This window comes from Corvus hawaiiensis, chromosome 6 (assembly GCF_020740725.1).
Source record: "Corvus hawaiiensis isolate bCorHaw1 chromosome 6, bCorHaw1.pri.cur, whole genome shotgun sequence".
In the NCBI taxonomy this organism is placed as follows: domain Eukaryota; kingdom Metazoa; phylum Chordata; class Aves; order Passeriformes; family Corvidae; genus Corvus; species Corvus hawaiiensis.
The window spans coordinates 30522066-30544177 of record NC_063218.1 but is presented as its reverse complement, the minus strand read 5'-3'; the positions used below and the strand labels follow the sequence as shown (position 1 = coordinate 30544177).

At 33.8% G+C, this 22112-nt stretch overlaps 1 protein-coding gene across 17 annotated transcripts in view; it reads left to right on the top strand.

Moving 5' to 3' along the window:
- DPH6 (diphthamine biosynthesis 6) overlaps positions 1 to 22112 on the top strand; it is a 230753-nt gene that overhangs the window by 22649 nt on the left and 185992 nt on the right. For all 17 annotated transcript variants that reach the window (XR_007204465.1, XR_007204462.1, XR_007204463.1 and 14 more), the window contains exon 4: positions 21155 to 21228. Coding sequence is in view for 11 of the 17 variants with exons in the window: in XM_048308053.1 (XP_048164010.1) it covers positions 21155 to 21228 (74 nt within the window). In the remaining 6 variants the exon portion in view is untranslated. The remainder of the gene's footprint in view (positions 1 to 21154; positions 21229 to 22112) is intronic.

Genomic DNA, 22112 nt, shown 5'->3' with positions numbered 1-22112 from the left:
GGTCACTGTTTATGTTTCAGTGGTTGGTCTGTTTGACAGGATGTTGCACTGTTGTTCTTATGGACTTTAAAACATGTGAAGTACATTCAATTTAATTTATTAATTGTATCTTGTTCAGAACTCTTGACTGAGTCCACACTTGCAAGTCTCATGTTATTTCATGTTATACAATAGCACTTGATTGAAATGAGATTGGGATCATCCTTGACCTCTTCCTTCCAAGCATGCAACTACAGGGGAACAGTGTGATAGTATGCAGTGTAAACAGAAGGCACTGGTTTAAAACACCCGAGACCATGAACACTTCTCTTTTGAAAAAATGGTATTTGTCAATAAAATAACAATTCAGGTTGAAAGACTAATATAAATATTTTGCTTCCACTAAATGAGACAAAAGTATTTGTGAGCAGACCACACTTACTTTGAAATGGGTAAGAAAGCTCAATTTTGCAAATGTCTGCTCTGAGAACTGGAAGGGGACTGAAACCTTAATAAATGTGAATGCTTCTGAACTTCTACCATTTCTAATATCCTTGTCCCTATCTGGCTGTTTTAGTTTTCTTTTCTCTTTAAACTGTTTTTTTGTGTTACTCAGTTTGTGTGGGTCTAGACTCAGAGACTGTGACTTGGTTGGTAGATCCTTTGGTTAACAAAATACTTCTGCTCCTTTTAAACAGATGTTTCCCTTTTCCTCTTATCTTTTCACTGCAGTCCATAGTCACTTCTACCAAGGGCACAGGTCATGATATCTACTATTTGCAATTTTAGGCACCTCAGTCCTCTGAAACTTCAATTTCTGTATTAAAAAAAGCAACCGCATAGTAAATAATTGTAGCGCCTGAATTAGAGAAGGGGCATACGGCTAAGAACCCACAAGATAAAATTAATGCATATACCTTTCAACAAAAAACCATTATGGAGATGCTCTTTTCAGTTTAGGCAACACACAATTTGGGAAATTCTGATTCATGCAACATTGTCTTCTAACTAAATAATCAGGTTGTTCTTAATCTTGGAGAATGCCATAACAATCAGCCTGCAGTTGAGGAATGAGTGAGGAGGGATGATAAAGGAAGACAGGCATTCTCTTCTCTGTGATGCAGCCACATACTGACAGTGCCAGAAAATATTCAGCTTGCTTTGGTACACGCTTTTAAAGATTGAGAATCTGAATTGTAAAGAAAATGCAGATAGCTTTAGGCAGAGAAGGTACCAAAGGGATCTTTGATGCTCTACCTAAGTGATTTTATCTTTCTTGCTATCCATTTCCTATTAAAACAGCACATACAGAAATAATACCCCTCAAAATATTGTTGGGATTGTACTGTGACACTGAACTAATGTTTGGTATTTTTTAAAATGTCACTTAAAAAAAAAAAAAGGGAAAAGCTGACCAGAGGAACAGTGATTAAGATTAAATGTGTAAGTTTGAATTTTTTGCGTTTTCTTGGATTTATTTGTTTCAATATTTTTTGCTTGTGGCTGGGATGGGAATAGAAGAACTGTGAGAAATGTTGGAGTTTAAAAAAGTCAAGCATACTTTGGAGGCTATTGGAATTTGGAAGAGCAGGGGTAAAAGATGAACATATATCTCTTCTTGTTCTTCGGTAATGACTCTACATCATCCATTCTTCTGTGCCTTTGGAATAGGTTCAAGATCAATTTAGTTAACAGTTTTCTCTCTTGGCAGGGTTCCTGATTTTTCTTCTTGGTCTTTTCTGGTCTACAACTTTTCCTGATACTTTTTTTTCTGCATAATTTTCTCTGTTTCTACTTTGAAGTGCCTCTCCTTACATTCTCTCTCCATTGTTAAACATTTGCCTGCATTTAATCTTCTGGTATCACCTGAACAAGCTGTATTTTTTTTCTTATTCTTTAAAACATTTTGAAGCTGCCAACCTGTCTCCCTTCTTCACCATACCTTTGTGTTCAGGTACCCTTTCTGGTACTCTCATGGTGACTAAGGACACATCTTCCTGGAGAAAAGCCTCACTTTCACCCAATTGGAAGAAATAAAAATAAATACTCCTCTACCCCCTATTTAGACACACATTTGCTTTCAGATTTTAAGGGGGCATAATGGCTGCCACTCTGCAAGCAAGCTGGTGCTACAGCCCTGTTGACAATATGAGATGTCAGAACTTCAGAAGATTGAAAATATATTTCCATTTTATGCAAGCTAATAAAATAAAGCAAGATGGAGCAGATTTTAGGATAACATTATGTGTTTGGAGACTTTTGTAAATTTTTTTTATGTTAAGATTTGCTGGAAGGTGGTTTTTTTCTGTAATTTTTAAATTGTTGCTCCTTTACAGAAAAATTTTCTGGAAGTTTTACTTTCCTATATATTTCTCTTTTGATTTTGCTATTTCTGTGTTGATAATTTTGGTTTACTCTTTTACCATGTCTTTGGCACATTATCATCTGTCTTTCTGTTACTTCCAATCTCCTTCTAAAAATCCTTCTTTTACATTTCTTGCTTAAGGAAGATCCTCAAGCTGTCCTTTCTTTCTGCTACACAAATTCTCTCTACCTTGTAGTAATATCCCCTAAAGTGTGGTCTTGTCAACCCAGATTGGGGCAGTGTTGCTTCCATATATTGGCATTTCCTGAAGGCTTTCCACTTACAGCTTTACCTGGGTTTAGGGTAAGTTAGACTTGACATGGATGTGGTGTCTTAGTACCTGGTTCATACTTGTCTTGTTTCTGGTATAAATAGCATTGTATTTTGTTTCAGAAGCATCAAGCCTGTTTAAAATGGAAAAGTTGGATCAGGTTTGCCTGGAATACTTGCGTGAGAACAGATCATCTCAAACGTCTTTTTTCAATGTAAAACCCTAATGAAGTTTTCAGGTTTTGGCCAAGCATTTCTGTAGAAAGTGTCATACTAGTGTTTTGTTGTGAAGCTGGTTTGCAGTTAACTGACTGAAATGCGGAATCTCCATTACATAGGAAAAAGATTTCCAAAGATTTTTTGGTGACAATGGAGGAAAATTAGCTACTGAAATTTCCTGTGAGACAAAGGAAAGCAGAAAATTGGAATATTTTTCTGTCTTCCTGAACTTGAACAGGTGATTCTTCTGAGAAAATGGCTTTGGGTGTTTCGTGCTGCTCTTTCTGGATCCTGTCTTCTGGCTGGACATGGTTGAACCACGTTGTCAGTTTGGGACCATACGCATAGGGAAAGTCTGTTCCTAGGTTCACAACAGTTTGCCTGGGGAACTGTATTTAAGAGCTTGGACCACACAAATGCAGACTCTGGTGGAGCCTGTTAAGAAAGCTGACAGCAACCTGGGAAGAAAACTCCTGTATTAACTGGAAACTGGCCAAAACCAATTGCTTCTTATAAAACACTTAAGCTTTAATGCACTGGCATTTCTAATGAAAAATTATTGTGTTGGGAAATCTTAGGTGCATTTTAGCCTTGAAGTGCTACTGTGTTACTATCACCAAGTAATAATGATAATCATGGAATCATAAAATGATAACATCACCTTCTTCTCCCTATTAGCTTTGTGTTCTCGTCCCTAATATGAAATGAAGCAAGATTGCTTATAAGTGAAGTTACTGTATTTTATCATCTTTGCATCCAGTGTTTTAAGGTAGTGTTGATAGCTGAGGTAGCCTGCTGGAGGTGGGAGGCAAAAGTGCAGTGATGAATTGCACATTTTAGAATACTACTTAGATTTGTTCTTAAGTGTTTACATAACAAGTCTTTTTCAAATTTCTTACTAATAACAGTTTGTATTACTACTATATGACCTGAGGCCATCTCTGATTGCATAATCAGTTATAGTAGAATATGCATTAATTATTAGACTGGAAAGACAGTGAATCACACATAGACTATACAGTAAGCTAAGAACGTGTCTACTGGTAATCAAAAGTAAAAGGAGATTCCTTCCTGTGTGCATCAAGACTGCTAGAAGAGCCAAAGTACTCTGTTCCCTGCTCTACAGAAGGAGCAGTGCCAGTGGTTCTTAGAGGGGCTGGGGTGTTAATCCCTGGCCATGCTTGCCACTGTATTTAAAGCAGGGCTTAGGATGCTCTTCTATCAAGCATTACAGGGGGCCTTTAATTTTCATGTCAGTTTGTAGAGGAATTAGCTTTTTTTGAGTAAAACCCCATAATGAAGACAGGAGATAAAGGTACGTCCTTTCCAAATGCCTGAATAACAGCTGTACTGAGGTACCCTCTTAATAAAAAACCTAACTAATTTTTAGATGTTTGTTAGACATGATTTTTTTCCCAGGTGGTCTATAGTCTCTGTGAATATGCCTACATTAATAGAGAACATTGGCTATTTCTGATTATATCTTTACTAAACTGTTCAGAATAGGAAGTCTTTGGGATTAAAATATACCTTAAAATACTGCATTTTAATAGACAGATAATGCCATTAAGAATGATACAGAGGAGGATTATATCTAGTGTTTGCAACTGTTTTACAGACTGATTTTTAGGTATTGGACTCAAATATTGAAATTACCAAGGGATGTTTTGTGTCCTGTATCCTTCCAGTTGATTAGGTTGCAGAATGATCCCTTTCTGACCAGAAATACCTAAAAATTGCTGTTAAAAAAGCAGTAAACAATGGAGGAGTTTTACTGAGTGCTTTTGTTGAGTAAGTGCCTTTTCCATAATTGCAAGAAATTTTAAAGTCAATTTTTTATACTATATTGTAAATTATATTTATTAGAAATAAAATTAAATACCATTGAAAGCTATTGAAAATGCAGGGCAAACTATGAAAAAAGTCATGGATATCTCTGCCTCTACATTGTTGAAACCTGGTTTTCTGGAAGTACTCAAGTACTTTTTTATTTCATTCCTATGCAAGAGGAGAGAAGGCTGCATCAGAGATTAAAGAAAAAAAAAAGGGAAAAGAAACGACATTCAGTCATACCAGTTAGTGGTTGCCTACGTTGCGATTTATATAGATTTCTCTTCAAGTAGAATTCAGACTGAGTTTCAAGTCTAGGCAGAAGTTCCAAAGTATTACTTAGCTGTCATTGTTCCAGGCAAGTACACTTCATGAAGGCAGGTAGGTCATTAGGAGTTAGAACACTTGCTTTGAAATAGATATTCTGGGTAAACTTGGAAGTGAGCATAATTTAAAAGCAGTAGGCCCTTCACTTTTAATTTGCCTTAGTTTGCTGAACTCTTTTACAATGGATTAATATCTGGTTCTATTTTTTTTTTTCAATTATATGTAGTGATTACATATCACTATATGTAATTATATATAAATCTAACTATGTGTAGTTTTAGAAATTGTCTTTTGGGGCTTGTTTCTTCATGCATTGGGCATAATTGCCCAATCATCTTCGATGAATTTTCCAGAGCACCCATTTAATCTTTCTAATAGGGCACTTGCAAAAAGTCTCTTAGGCAGAATAGGTAGAAGTATCTATGGATAAGAATCCTCTTTTAATGGAAAATGGATTTTTATTATAACTGTTTTAGCTGCCAAGCTTGTACATGTAGTGTGATTGCCCATGATACTGAATACAAAATCAGCTCAAATTTCTCTTTTTGAAACCTTGGGGTTCCTCTGGTGTGAGGGGCTGGTGTGGTGGTAGTAGTGCTTCTCCAAACTGGTTACCAATCTTGCTGATTTGTTCTTTGCCATTGAAAACAATGGAAGTTCTTGGTTAAAAAATGGTGAATAAGTTTTCCCAAGTTTGAATGTATCTGGTTTCAAATTTGTCTGAGAGGATTAACATTATTTAGCCTTGCATTTCTAGCATTAAGTACTACAAAAAATCAAGACACTTTAAAAAATAATGAACTCTCTTTTCCCATCTTTTAAAAATCTGAGTGATGTTGAATCAAGCTTGATTAACCAAAGAGTAAATGAAGACCGAGGATAAGAAAGTGTAGCTCTTAATATTTTGAAAAAAATAATGATAAAATTACTAATGCAGTTAGATAAATTAGTTACTGTGCCATTGGTACTGTGGTTTATGTAGCAATCTGGAGGGAAAGGATGGAGAGAAGAGTGGTTGTATTGTTTACATTCTGCTTTTTATTTGTACCTGATAAAGAACAGTAAATATTGGCTCTAATGATGAAGTCATCTGTATTGTAACAACAAATAATTTGCATAGCACTGATTTTACAACAAATTTTCAAGTGTTGTCATACTACTGGTTATTCAGTTTGTTTAGGGGTTATTGTTCATGCATAGAGTCCTCCCTCAGAGAGAGAGACCTAGTAGTCATTGCAATTGGTGATAACTTCCAAAATTTATCCCATAATTCACATGCAGCATGGATAGCAGTGATTACTTAGCACATTCGAAGAATTTTTTTAATGTTATGGTAATACTGTTATTTTCAATAAACCATCCAATACCCCAGTAATTTGAACACTATTCCTGCTGTTTTATTGTATTGTGATATAAACATAAATGCAGTGTTAAAAGCTATACCAATGGTGTCAGACTCCTTAAGGACTTGAGAAAACTGTCATAACTTCTAAAATAACTGATAATCGTTTGTGGGTCAAAAAGAGCAACATGCTGTATTGCTTAGCTTTCTGCTTTCTTTTTCTCAAGGTTTATCTGAGATTTAATTTTATGTGAAGTACACAAAACACTGTCAGTGAAACATTATCACTTTGTAAAAGCTGTTTAGAATATGGTCTGGCACAAAATGTGCAGAAAATTAAAAAAGAATACTCACAACTTCTTGCATAGCGCTGAGTTGTATATATTATTTGAAATTGTGACCAAAACCAGAATATGTGTTGTGACTGCATCTCAATATTTGCAAGATAAGCCTAGAGCTACAAACCTATCTTTTAAAATTTAAAATTATATGCATAAATATATATGTATAGAATTAAATAAATATATATAAATAAAATCTCATATATATGGTTTCCTGTATATATATATATATGTAGCTCTTTACAGTTCTGAGGAGTTTATTTTGTCCTATCCATTGCATAATATTTCCATTTAAATGCGTATTTTGATTTTTCTTCTGGGACTGGGTAGAATGCCTTTCCATTACACTACTAAAAGAATAATCCATTTGAACATTATATTTCTCCCTAAAGGGGATGGTCTGTTCTAGTCATACAATATTATTTTTCACAGAGTGATTAATATTAACATTCATGATGTAGTGATTTTATTTTGATTCAAAATGTTTTGTTCTGGTACTAAAAATATTAAGGAGTATCTCTTGTATCCCGATGCTAAAAAAACCCCCCCATAATCAAGGAAATCTGAAAACTTCCCAAACCCAAGGTCATCTGAATGTTCTTTTTTAATATTGAGGTATTAGTAAAATTCAAAGTACAAAATTTAGAGAGGAGAAATATGTGTGGCACATTTGTAGAGTTTAAAAGGAAAAAAAAAAGGAAAACATTCCAAGACATGGAAATTTGAAATAAAATAATGCTTTAAATTTGAATATATAAACACTGCTCTATACAAGTGTGTCTTCCAAAAAGATGCACTTAAGGAAAGGTGTCTTTGTATTCATTGGCAGGGTGTTCCACAACTGCAAACCTAGTTTTTAATGATAGGACAGAAGTGGGTGATAATTTTGAATTACACATCAGAATTTTGTTTTAACAAATGGCCTGTTTATTTTACATATGTCTAAGACTTGCTATTAATTTTTCATTCTAAGTTGTGTGGAATGCAGCAGTTACACCTGTATCACAGAAGGGCTAGAAACATTTTTCTTTATCTGATTCTCTGCTGCGTGATATTTGTCTCCTGTGATAGGCAACTGCAATATAGTTTAATATTTATCTGCCATTAATTAAATTCATTTTTGGATACATTGAAGCAAAAACATGGGCTTTAGTACTAATCCTTTAGTACTGACTGAACTCCAGCACTGATAATTTTGATTCCCTTAAATTTCTTTTAAAATCAGGTTGGGGTTTTTTTCCCTCCCTATAAGTCCTAATGAGTTTTCACACCCTTTTCAGGGCTGCTCCTGCTTATCCACAGAAGGGTGATCTGACAGGCAGTATGTTGCACTCCAGTGTCTTGCATCCTGGCCTTCTTGCCGTGTTCATTCCCCGTTCCAAGGCTCCAGCAGGAAAACCAGTCTAGACTGAATTGCACAGTGATCCAGAACATCTGAACTTCTTGAATTACATTTGCACTCCCCTAGTAAAATGATTGCATTGTTCATCTGACTGAGCTCTGTCTTGTACGTAGGCTGAAATTGATGGTTCTTTGCTGTTTAGGATCTTTCAGACTCTTTGGTCTACTTCTCTTTTATGAGAAAAAACCGTCGCTATCAACAGATTACTTTGATCTAGAACATCCAGGCAGGGCTGTATTCCCAGAATACTTGTTAGTTACAATGACAACTTTAAATTAATTTAGAGATTAAAAGGCAATATTCTGGAAAGAAAATGAGGGTCTGTCAGTGGGAAATAGCCCCACACCTTGTAATTAAAATGAGTGCCTTATTTTATGGATCACATAAGCTATTGTAGAAGGAGAGAAGGCTTGGAATAAGAATTGAATAAGTGTTTAGAGAGAAGCCACTTGGTGAAGCTCTTTATAGAGTAAGAATGTGTTTGCATCATCAAACACTTGGACCACTGAAAAAATTACATTTCTCAGTTTGTCTCATGAAGTGGCAGGCATGTGCTGTTGCTGAAGAATTACACACCTCCAGTAATGGGCATGCATAAATTCAATCACTGCTGAAGACACAGATTCTTTTCTTACATTCAATATGCTACATTTTGTCCAAAGACCTATAAAAATTGTATGATGTTAAAAAGGTAGAGAATACTTTCCTGGTATTGATGCTTGCATCAGAGTACTTACTACTCTGCCAGATATTGCCATCTGTGAGAGATGGCAATTTTAGTCTTCTTTCATGAAAATAAAGTGAAAACCCGTAATGCTGTGCAATTAAGAGGGTGTTTCAAAGTTTGGACTAGACTGGGAGCTTTTGAGACTTCAAGGACTGTTACCAGAGAATTGTGTCGTAAGTTGTTCTCTCCTCATGGACCTGAAATCCAGTCACCTTCTACTCTGTAAAGACTTGTTTATTGCAGTATACTCTGAGCTTAAGGTACAAAATGGGAATTTGGAGGCAATGTGGACCCGCTGTACTGAGTGTAGCAATCTTGCAATACATCTAACATGCTTTTACTAAGGGGTAATACTGCATTATTTGTTCAGGGTATATTTTTAGTTCCTTACCTTTATTGATTGATTCTAATTAATAAGCTCTAAATATCTAATGTAGAAGTGTTTCTATTGTAAGTGGGAGAATGTTATCCTTAAGAATGTATTATTAAGCTACTGTTCTGCCAAATTACCATATCTGAGCAAAAGTAGACATGGACAACTTTTATAGAAATACGACTTTATGTGGCTGAAGCTGAAAATGTGAAATGTCTGAAATACGATCATTCAGCACATGTATATTGAACTGAAATCGTATAGGAAAATATTTGTTTCTGTTGTGACAAGAAAATATTTGGAAGAACCCTTGATTCTTCCTGCTGAGTAGCTCAGTGAAGAGAAAGATTTGATTCTTCAGGTAAACTTTCTTAAATTTGTCAGCATAATTTGATATTGTTTTGGAATGCTTCTCTTAAGACTTGGAATCATTGCTATCATTTTAGTAATGCAAGGTGACCTTGTCTGTTTTTCAAACACAGTGATGGAAAAATAATCCAAACAAAGGCACTTTATAAGAGAATCAAACCTGAAAATCAGTGTGGCATTTTGTGCTCCTCTGTAATCTGCGAAAGACTTTATTGAAAGTTGCAATATTTTCATCAATAAGACCAAATAATGTCATAAATGAGTGGCATAAAATAACACTAAATATGCAAAGAATTCTGTTTGTTTCACTCAAGAAGTTTAAATCCTCAAAGAATTTTTATTATGGGAAGTGCAGTGAAGACACTGTAGTTTTGAAACCATAATTATTGTGTCAATACTTAAATTTGAAGAGGATCACTTCCAAAAATTAGAAAAAAATGTATAACAATGTAGAAAATGAGGGGTTGGTTTTTAAAGAATATTTTATCAGAATAGTTTTAAGTATGTATAGGCTATAGAAGAATTTGAAAATCATGAGTATGCCTTCATTTATTTCAGTTTTATTCCCTGTTTCTTTTTCATATGATTTCTTGGATCTAGTTATTTAGACAAGAGAAAAATACAAACCTTACCATACCAACTTAGTTTGATGAAACAAACATCTGGTGTTATGTTGTTGAGATTCCTAACAGTTTTAAATTATTTCAAACCCTGCTGACTTTTGGAGAAGTAACAAAAATGTTGTTGAAGATTAAAGGAGGATTCATGAGGTTTCTGTTCCAAGTACAAAAAGAAAGAGGCTTTTCTTTTGGATTTGTGTTTTCAATAGACTGTTTTCCTCCAGCATAATGTTTTAGAAAGTCCTGTGTTCTGCTTTTATGTAAGGAGTAGTGATTATAAGATCAGAAGATCTGATTATTGCCAGTACAGATAATAAGAATATTTCTGAGTTTATCTAAGACATTTTGTCATTGGGAAAAATTGAAATTTGCAGTATTTATTAGAGATTTTCTGTGAGTTTTTATGTACTTAAGAGTCCATGCCAAGATTATCTGCTTCTAGGAGTAATAGCAGCATAATGATTTAGTAGTTTGAAAACGTGTATATGAAATTCTGAAGAAGTTTTTAGAGGGACACAGTTTACCAACAAATGTGCACATATAGCAGAACAAGTGACATTGTTTCATGCAGGAAATTTTCAGGTGAAAATTATCCGCCTTTCTTGCCAGCTGAATTTTTTTTTGTCCATAGTGGCCTACAGTTCCCCATTAGAGCAATACCAAATAAAATGCAGTAAATCTTACTTCCTCAAGCATGCTTTTCTTCTCATACATTCATGATCAGGTAATTTCACATTCCAATAACTTGTGCCACTATAATAATATTTGCTATAATACTTCTTCTGTATTAAAAAAAGACTTTGGCACTTGAGAGAAGGTATCATTTTAAACTAAAAAACCTGTGAAGACAGTGAAAGCCACAGGATTTTTTAATTTGTCAACGGTTAAAAATTTTGAATTTATTAATCAGTTAATTACTCTGCATGTACTTCAGTGTTACAGTTTTTGTGACAATTCAGGAATGATTGCAAGTATTTTGCATCTTCACATTATAAATTAGTTATAAAGTATGTTCATGTTACTAGTAGACATGGCTCAGCATAGATGTAGATGTGAATTAGCTGTTCTTAAGAGTCTAAGTTAAAAATCTGCAGATTTACTATAAAATGTCTGCTTTTTCATCAAGGGACTCTGCGGTTAAAACTTTGTTTTTCATGTCTGTCATACTGCGTATTTTTTATTCAAGTACTTCAGATTACTGAATGCGGTTGATATTTCAGGCAAGTGGTAATGAAGATTTTTGATTGTGTTTGCATGACTTGTTCAAATACTGCATTGATAACTTTTTATCTTGATCAACCTTAAGTGAAAATTTATTTTTCTTACAGAATGTGGCATTTTGCTTCAGTACAGTATGCTCCAGGTGTTATTTCTTCAAGTCTAGTTGGTGAAAAGCTAAGTTTGACAATTTTTGATGGAGAGTCTGATTTACAAATACTTTCAGGAGCTCTATTCTACAAATACTGGACATTTCAAAGGCTGAACATTCAGTACTATGAAAAGATATTCTCTAAATGGTAAAGGTTTGTACAGTTCTTTGGAGTTGAAGTCATAAGAAGAATATAAGCAAATTTTCCTGTTGAAAGTATTTTTCCTTTTAAAGTAAGTAGAGTTCACTGGCAGTGTGAGAACGCATGTATATGTGAAAGTGTGAGGGTGCGAGTGTATTTGTATATCAGTGCACATTACGCAGATTTCATTAACTATGAAATGCAGTTTTGAAAGATGCAGTATATGGGAGAATGAATTTATCTAAATGTATATAAATATATCTACTTGTCAGACTTGTTAGTGTCAGTGAAATTGACTTATTTAACAGTAAATTCTTACATTATTTAGAATGTGTAAAAATAAGCATGACCTTACTGTCACATTGGCATATCTGAGAGTTAGTTTAGACAAATAAAAATAATTTTTTTTTTTGAAATTTCTTTACAAGAAAACATAAGGGAGAAAAAGAAGATTTGGTTCTAATGGACAAAATAGCTCATTTTCATTTAAGACATGTTTTTCTTCCATAGTTCTGACCCTTGTGCTGTTGTATGTGGTAAAAGACCTAAAAAAGGAAAAGTAGGTATCATATCATGCCTACAGTAGCTTTACTTTCTCAAAAAGGACTGTTTGCTCATAGAATTACTAGCAAGAATCAAGATACTTACATGCCTCACTATTTGCCAGCATGTGTTCTGAACTACTTCATTTAATAACATTGCTTTGACAATACTCATATAGAAATAAATGAGACTAGGCAATTCTTGTATGACATTTTCCTAGAGTAGCTTCCCTTAGTGGGAGTCTGTTAATGACTTGAACGACCCAAACCATGGTTTGTACCTCAGGTACCCAGAGCAGTAGAGTCTGTTCATAGTCTGTTCATAGATGCTGCACTGGATCCTTGTTTTGTTGGTCTTCCTTGTGGAGGAGTACCGTGCCACTAGCATCTAGAAGTGGTTTGTATGGAGGCTATGTGGTCAAAGCAAGGGGAGAAGGCCTTGTGTCTATATTCAAGAATTTAGTTTATCAAAGCTGGCTTTTGGCTCTTACAGTTTGTTAAAGATACTATCTAAATAAAGAAACCCAAAAGTGAAATTTTGCCTATCTGAGGTCAGAGGATTATGCAAGTGAACTGAGTTTCATTATCTAAATCATGAAACTTCTCTTAACTAGAAGCATACAAATTAATATTTTTGACCTTTCTCTTGATTCGGTAAGTGGTTTGTCTTCAGCAAGACATTGATCTTGCACATAATAATATAGACCAGTACCTGCCCTCATAACACAAATACCTTTTTTTACTTTTTTTCATTCTGAAGAACTTCTACATGATCATGTATGTTGGTATGTTGAAAACCTAACTTTTAAATCTGATCACAGTGTTTGACTACTAATTCTAGATGAATATAACTGCTCTTAATCACCAGCACTTAAAATATCCAGTCTAGCATCAGAACAGAAACATTTATGGTTACTTGACTGTTTTGTAGTTGTTCACTGGCATCTTGTTATGGTGTAATGTCATTTATTTAATCTGGAGTTGACCGTTCATGTTAATTTTGGCTATTAAATTAAGTAATCCGTCTTTGTTGAGGTAATTTTGTAAATAAGATTTCCCGAAAGAAGTGTCTGCAGGCAAGTTTGCTCTGTAATTATTTGAATATTTAAGAGCTGGAAGTCCCAAAGGTGAAGCAGACATTTATTTGAAACCAATTCTCTGCACAAAATACAATTATAAAAAAAGTATATATTTTTTATTCAGCTGGAGACTTTTGCTTCATAGCTACAAGACTTCGTAGCCTATGTGGATGGAATGTAGGCCTCAGTTAACAGTTACTCAGTTAACAGGTATAAGGAAAACAAAAGCAGTTCTAGAGAAAACTCTTTAGGTTGCCTTTACAATAGTGGATCTCTGTTGATTTTTATTCTACATAGTATTCTATGTTTTTTGATAAATATGTGTAACTATATTAAATTTTACAAAATGCTTATTAGGTTTAGTATGAAATTTTTTAACTGGAAAAATGAATCGATCAATCTAAATTAAATAATTCAGAAAAAAAATCTTGTGAAATAGTATGGAATCTAAAATGATATAGTAATTTTATTGTATTCTATGAAAGTACTTAATATATAAAACATTAATTCATTAATGAATGCTTTCTAATTTCTAAGACTAATTGTTCACTCTGTAAATGCAGCTACATGGAAAATCAGTATATCAGGAAAACTTGAATTTAGGGTGTGGTATATGACTATAGTGGAAGATTTTTCCTGGTTTTCCATTTCTCCCGTTTAGAATGTAATTCTAGCCTTTTGAACTGCAGTATTTCAATACACTTCTGTTTGATATTAGACTTGGAGTGTGATATTTCTGTCTCTTTTGCTCTCTTTCTTTTTTCCTTTGCTGTGGTGTGCGTATGTGCAAACAAACGTGTGCCTGCACCATCTTCCTCAATGTTTGTCACATCCAGGTAGTAAGAGTACCATATACTAATTAAATGTGTTTCTTGTGAGATTGTAATCAGACCCTAAAGGTGCCACTACACTGAATTAATAGATTTTGTGTGTGTGTGTGTGTGTGTGTGTGTGCAGTGTTTCAGTAATTGCATTTGTAAAACTCTTGAAGTTAGGCCATCAGTTTTGCTTAAAGGTAGGTGGTAGGGTGTCTGTGTCCTATGAAGGGCATTTGTACAAATGTATCTAATTAGCTCTTAAAGTAGATTAGTTACATAGCATTATTGCCTTGTATAGATACCATTATTCAGTAATTTACTTCCAAAGAAAGTTGAAATAAGTCCGCTGTAGACTTCTGAAATTCACAGTGAGAGTGTTCACACAGGGCTTTATAAATCCACATTATACATTATATTCCCACCCGTTTTTGGAAATACTTTTTCCTGAGGAATGAAGGCATGAGATATATGTGTTTTGAGGTCCCCGTGTGGAAGACAGGAAAGTCCCAGATGATGTGTAGTGATCTGCAATCACTAAGATGATCTATGTGATTCGTAGCTGGTCTGCAGAGCCTTACCAAATAAGTGGGTTTTCAGTTTGACATAGAGTTATTATATCCTTATGTCTCAGGAATATTTCCATACTGTCTTTGATTACTTGCAGCTGCATCTGACAGACATATCAAAGCTTAGAAAAAATCACATACTCTGTTTGAAATCACTATAATCAGTGATCTTAGAATGCTTCACAAATTATAAGGCAAAACTCACATTTAAGAGTTTTCCACTCAAATAATTGTAGAAGCCTGAAAGTCCTGTTACTAGGGTATATATTGTCAGTCACACACTTGCAAATATGTTGTGCTTTAGAAGTTTTGCAACTGTATGGTAATCATTATTTAGACACAAATAACCTTAAACATTAGTTTAAGTATGGATAACAGTTTTCAGTTATTCATACAAGCTTTAAGAAGAATGTTAATTGGAAAGACAATTTCATGTAGAGACTGTATTTTATATCTTGGTCATAAAAAATGAACTCTTGTGGCAAAGCTGTGAAGCACATGTTAAAAATTATATCTAGTTTAACCATTCTTCAGCTATTTATAGTTCATTTTCTTACAAAGATCTGTTCTACACAGTACATTTTTAGGGATATTCTGCATTTTTCTGACTGGCAGCGCTCAAATTTTCTTGCAATGCATGTGAATAGGCATATACAGGCACAGGTCTAGTACTTCCTTTTCATTGTTATTATTTTGGCTGTTGTATGCAGTATTTCATTTAAGATAGACATTATTAAGGTGGTGAATAGTGCTGTGCAGTGAGATGCTTAGCAGTAACCTTTACTCATAATGTGATATTGTCTGTATGTCTTATTTTGTTCAGCTTTCTCTGGCACTGATGAAGCCTAAGGCTGCTGTTTCTTTGAGTTGCTGATAATTTTTTATCTGATTAACTGACACATTTAGTTGAAATCAGACACAGCCCTTAGGCTGGGCATGGATTTAATTTAAAAAGTATCAAAGGTTTGCACTGTGTGGTGTTTAATCATCATGTTTATCAGGCAAAGAAAAATTACCGGAAGGACCATAGGGAGAGGGTTATCTTAAGGAGCAGTAACTTGGGAAATTGATAATAACTCTGAGGTAATTTACAGCTAACTTTTACATTCATTAATATAACATTTCCCACTAATAGTTACAGTGCCTGTAATATACTAATTAAATTGAAAACATTAGCACTAATTTTCTTTTTGCTGAACTCTGAAAGGGTCGGGTAAAGACATTAAAATATGAAATGATAGAAAACCTCCCTACTGATACTACCGCAATAAATTTTTTACTTACTAGTAGAATACTTCTACCAGTATTGTATGCTACAATGCATATGAAATAATTTCCTCAGATTACTGTTATTATCAATAATTGAAAAAAAATCAAAATTAAATTAACTGTGCTAGTATAAATTAATCTTACCTCTCTTTTTCTTTTCCTTCAGCTGTGAAGCTGTATGTTAGAATTGCACATGGATATAACAGAGGCACCTTAAAAACAGCAGTGATGTTTTGGAACTTTCACAAAACTGTTATATTTTTTATACTATTTCCTGATAGGAGATGCAGCTAACAGTAGTCTATGATACACAAAGAGCAGCAATTTTGAATTTTGTTGTTCATTAAACTGTTGAAAATAATAAATAACTTTAAAACTAGGACGCCTTAAACATAAATTGTATGTTTTAATACAGTTACAGATGCAAAGATCAATTAGCTGTTCTAACACAGTAGTTCATGAAGATTATTGTTCTTGTCCTGTGAACAGGAATAAATTTACTCTTATAACAAGACATACAATTATGGTATAATTTCACTTACTGTTAAAACATAGCTAATAATTATCTTAGGTACATTAAAAAAAAGCTGTTAAAAATGTGTTGTTTAGTTGGTTTTCAACAGTTTATTTTTCTACCTGCCTTTTGAAATGAGTATTTTTGGTAGCTCTAAAGGGGAAAAATAAGTTTTAAAATGTCATATGGAAAGTAAAACTTTGCTAGCATTTGTATACATTTGTGTTTAGCATCTGGTTTTATGTATACATTGCATATTTTGTGTTGTAGTACTTTGTGACAGAGTATATTGTACTGAGTATAAGCGCTTTCTGAATTACCCAAATATTCCAGAGAAGCAACTTAGTTTTATTTTAGAGTAGCTTATTGCACTGGAAACATATTAGTAAAGTTTAACATAGGTCAATAATCTCTTAAACTAACAGTACATGATTTTTTTTTAAAAAATAATTTTAAAAATCCACTCAACCCAAGAAAAAAACACCCTTCCGTATAAACTTTCCTCTGATGTTTTTCTGTTATCTGTTACTTTTTGTATGATACAATATGTAACATCTTTCCTTCTGAATTGTCCCAAGTTCACTTCCTCAGCTTCTGAGTTCAGTGCAGATCCCTGATCTTTACCTGCAGATTTCAGCTTGGTTTACCGTTGCTGAGTGCAGTTTTGTGAACATGCTTTTAATTGTACCAAACCTGATCAGATTCCACATTAGAAGTGAAGGCACTATTGATTCTGGGATGGATTCTCTGCTAACCATGATCAACTCTTAGTCAAACTAAATGCCATCTGTTTGCAAGGTGTCCAATAACTCTTTCAATACCTAAGAATAAGTCCAGTGAAGAAGTAGCTTTCAGTTAGTACTCTTTGCATGCTTCAAGTGCCGAGCTGAATATACTGTGGGGCAAGGCTTTATGTAAACTGTCCAGTTGAGAAGTTTATGAACGTTATTAGGCCATATTTTTTTCTGTTCTGCCTCATACTCCATCCTTCTTCCTTTCAAGTCTTCTTATTTCTTGAATATGTGCCACTCTAGCCTTAATTTGTTGAACTGGGCAAAATAAGGGGATTGAATTTATTCCATTTCATGGAATAGTTGTCCTATTTCAAAGCATGTATTAAGTATATTAGTGTTTCTCCTTGTGGAAGCTGTTGTCTGGACAGTGATGAAAGTTAGTATTTGCTCTGTACCGTCAGAAGAACTGAATGAAGAGATGGTGATAAATAACTACCTGTGATAAGTTTTTAAACATGAATTATAACCACAACTGCAAAATGACATGATGTACTGCCATTTCAAAAGACAATTAAAACTTACGTATTATCAAAGGAAATAAACTAGAATAAGTGCAGACAATCATCTGTGTTACTATTTAAATCAGATTTAATGTAAGTTGTAATCAAGCAGCCAATAGTAGCCTTGTTTTTCCATTACTAACATCAAGATGTATTGCATACATGTGTACGTATTTATGTGTTTGTGTATTCATAAACATACACATCCAATGTGTTACAGATTTGTATAGTAATAAACACCCAAACAACCTCAAAACAAAACCTATGAGTAATCTTCTTGATGCATAAGTTTCAAGTTTGGGCCATTGTTTCAATGGTCATTTAGAATAAGTTCTGTGACCTTCTGTCGCTTTTTAAATTCCATTACCATAGCATGATTTTGAAATTTACTAGGACTCATGACTAAAATTTTTTAAATCCCAAACAAAGTAGGTCTGTGCAACAGTTCATTTTAGTATAGAAGTATTGTGTTTGTATAAGAACAGAACATTTAAGTCTCTACTTATATTTACTTTTAATTTGAGGGAGTTTTCTTAGCAAGTATCTTTGCTGATGCATGTATTTTGTCAGAACTTGAAAAACAGAACGAATAAAAAATATGTTTATGGCTCTGTGAGCTTGTTAAAAATGTGTTGGGCAAGTCAGTTGTAATCTCCATGGTTGAACAGGAGATTCTGTAAATATGTCTATTTGGGAAATCAGATTTCACTGCATGTTTGTTTATTATGAGAATACCGTCTTTTTCTTTGAAGTTTCTGATAGAGTTACTCTCTTAGATCTCTCATCCACCTATTTATTTCCCATTCTTAGAGAAAGTAGAGTGTACATAGTGCATATATATATCATGAAATATAATGAAAACTATTGTGGTAATTACAGATCTGCAATGCATTATAATAAATATTATGATGATAATGAACATCTTACTTGTTTTGATGAGGTAAGAGAAATATGTTATTAAACAGGTTGCTCAGAAAAGTTGTGGATGCCCTGTCACTGGAAACGTTCAAGGCCAGGTTGTATGGGTCTTTAACTCAACTGTTCAGTGATTCTGTGATGAAAGAATGTGGAAAACTGTGTATGATATATGTATTTATGTAGCCATAGAGATTAATCTACTTGTGAGACAGCAGTTGTATACCCTTCTGTTTGCTTGTATCAGATACTTCAAAAACATTATTTACTGAACTTAGTTGATGGCATAGTTTGCCTCTGGTAACTTAGAACAGTGATGAATTAGTAACATAAACAAAAACATAGGTAATATTTTTGGACATGTTGGTCAATGTCTGCACATTGTGACAGAGGACATTTTGAAGGAATTGCTAGGGTTATTATTTTTACATAAAAATAAAAACAAACAGTATTTATCTGATATGTTTTCCAAGACTGTTACACAATTTTCTAACCTTTTTAAAAAGAACTTTGAAGAATGCAATTTAAGTGCAGTTTTAGCAGTACAAGTAGACTGCATATCAAAATAGCATGAAACAAAGGAGTATGGAAAAATCATTTTAGATATACTTGAAGATTTGAGAAGGCTTCATGAATTAGTTGATCAAATTTATTTAAAGAAAACTCTGCTTGCACAACTGTGTTAACTTTTTAAGAAATGTAATTGTATATGGGTGAGTTGAGTAAATTGAAGTATCTGTGATCTAAAGTATAAAGTATCTTTATCCTAAAAAGATCTTTGAAAAATTGCAGAGAAAGCTCAAAGGGAAGCAGAAATAATATTGTATGGATAATAGTAATAATAATAATAATGATAATAATTATTTGATCCATCATTGGATAATGAATGAATGACACATAAAACTATTCTTTTTCAGTACTATTACATCTGGATATATGAGAAGCATCAACCTGAACACTGTTTGATTCGGCATTAAGCTTCATATTAATGGATATATCCATTAATGACATAGGGAAGTACGTAACTTGAATAGATATATATTTTTAAATTACTATATGTAGGAATTTTGATAAATACAGTGACTCTTACATCTGAAGTGTAGATGGGTGTGAATAACTTAGGAATTTTGTTGGACAAATATGAAGTGAGAATTAATGTAAAGAATAAGATGACAGATTGAGGGAAGAATATCCCAGACAGGCATAAACCAGAACATTTTTCACTATATTATAATTTTGAATAAAACACCCTCTGCATAATTTTATTGATAAGAAACAGGAACTGAATTTTAAATTCAGCAGCACAGCAGGCAAAGACTGATTTGATTTTGAAATTCATAACAATGCTGTCATTTCACTTGGGCCATGATTCAGGTAAATGATTTACCTAGATTGCCAAGGATAACTGCTTATCCTTTGTTCCCCACCTTAGTTGGGCAGCTGATGTGCATGTTGCAGTCAGAATTGTTCCAACCTTTACTAGGCAGAAACTCCTGGTACACTCAACGATGCTTCACCATCCAGCTGATACAGTCAAGGGGCACTTCACTGCTCAGCTTGCTTAGTCAAGGCTTAGCAGGAGTTCCTAAGATCATAGAGTAGGCCAGAAGAGAAAGGCAGGGGCAGGATGCATCATCACAGGTATATAATAGAAAATTTTGTTTTAAAATCTTGCTGTAAACTTCACAGGATTGTGAACAGGTCCAGAAAGTAAGTCATGCTGTGTAGTTATGATCGACCTTGGTTAAAAGAGAAAAACAACTTTTACCGAAGTCAAGATAGAGAAAAGTTTAGAAAAAGAAAGTTCAGCATGTTGATTGGGACTCAAGCAACTTAAAAATGCAAGAGCTCACAAAATACTGGAACTATGTGCATTTTGAAATGTTACATTCTCAGTGGGTTTACAAGAAAAAATAAAGTGCTGTTTGTTGGCTTAGGTAATTTAAATGAAACAGAGAAAATGTGTCTTGGAAAACCTTTTTTTATAGAAGAATTTTTAAAAGGTGATGTTGAGTAGTTTTCTTTTCTGGTGTTAGGATAAAAAGAGTAATCTCACACTCTGTTGTGCTGCATACCATGGCAAATACTAACAATTCAGTTAATTGTATGTTGTATGTTGCTGATAATTATTTGTAGGTGGGATAGCTAACACCTCACTTATAGTGAAAAGCTGGAAGGAATTTTCAGGATGTCTGGAAAACTTCAGGATAATCTGTTACATCTGATACTTTTCAGTTATCTTGGTTATTTCTTCTCTAGAATGGTAGTTGCGTCAAGAAGACTGTGCTAGAGTAATAAGCATGTAGTAGGTCAGCTGAGCTGCTGTCTTCTGTGCAAGACCTGCATTCCAGCCTATTCTATTCTGTGTACTGGACACAGGAAAAAAAAATATTCTTGGTTGATTCTGCAAGTACGGATACTGAATCTCTACAGCTTAAACCATTATATACTGCTGTCATTGATATTCCATGTCTTTTTTCAGGACAAAGAAGGAGTGGAGGGTGTATCTGTGGGAGCCATTCTTTCTGACTACCAGAGAATTCGAGTTGAAGATGTGTAAGAAAATATTAATCTTTTTCAGTACATACATTCTGGAAAATACTCATTTGTTTTCTAACTCAAATTTAAAGCAGAGACAGTTGCCTGATTTCTCGTGTTCTGTGATACCGAACGCATTCTGTTCATTAATATATGTATTTATTTTTTCTTTCCTTTTTTTTCCTGTTTTTCCCCCCTGAAACCATGTGTTCATTAGTAAAAATCTAGTAGAGACTATACCAGAGTTTTTGATTGCTCTTCAGATCTCTCTTCATCTGTTGAAAATACTCTGAGTTTTGGTATGAAAATAGTTGAGTAGGTTCAGTTCTTTGATTTCAACAGAAAGGTCACTCAGTTCCAATGACTGCAGTGTTGTGGTCAAGTCCCTCTATTTTTCACCAGAGTTTTAATATAGAGGAACATCCTGTGACTTGTTATCAGGAAATAAATACAAGAGAATCCTTATGTGCACGTCTTCCCGGAATTCCTTAAAATCTAACATTTGTTATTATTAATCAGGAGCTTCCATTTGTCATTTCTATTGTGTACAATCTAAAGTCTATATAGATTGTGATTCTTTTAAGAGTCTTAATTAACAAAGAGGATTATGTAATGGTAATTGTGTCTGTTATGTAGGCCAATATTTGATGTGAAAAAGATTTTCACTATATATGTCTGATGAAATGCAAAACTACCTTGTGTTAAAAATTAATTATAGTTTCATGAGTTCATTAATTATTTGTTGATGATGAAAGCAAATATCTGGAACGTGTGTTGGGATGCCAACTCAGCTCATGTCAGCACGTTACAGAGCACGTTTGCTTTCTTTACAGTTTACATAGATAAATTGCAGTCAGAAATAACTCCTTCCTTTTTCTTTTCCCTTATACTTAAACATTTAA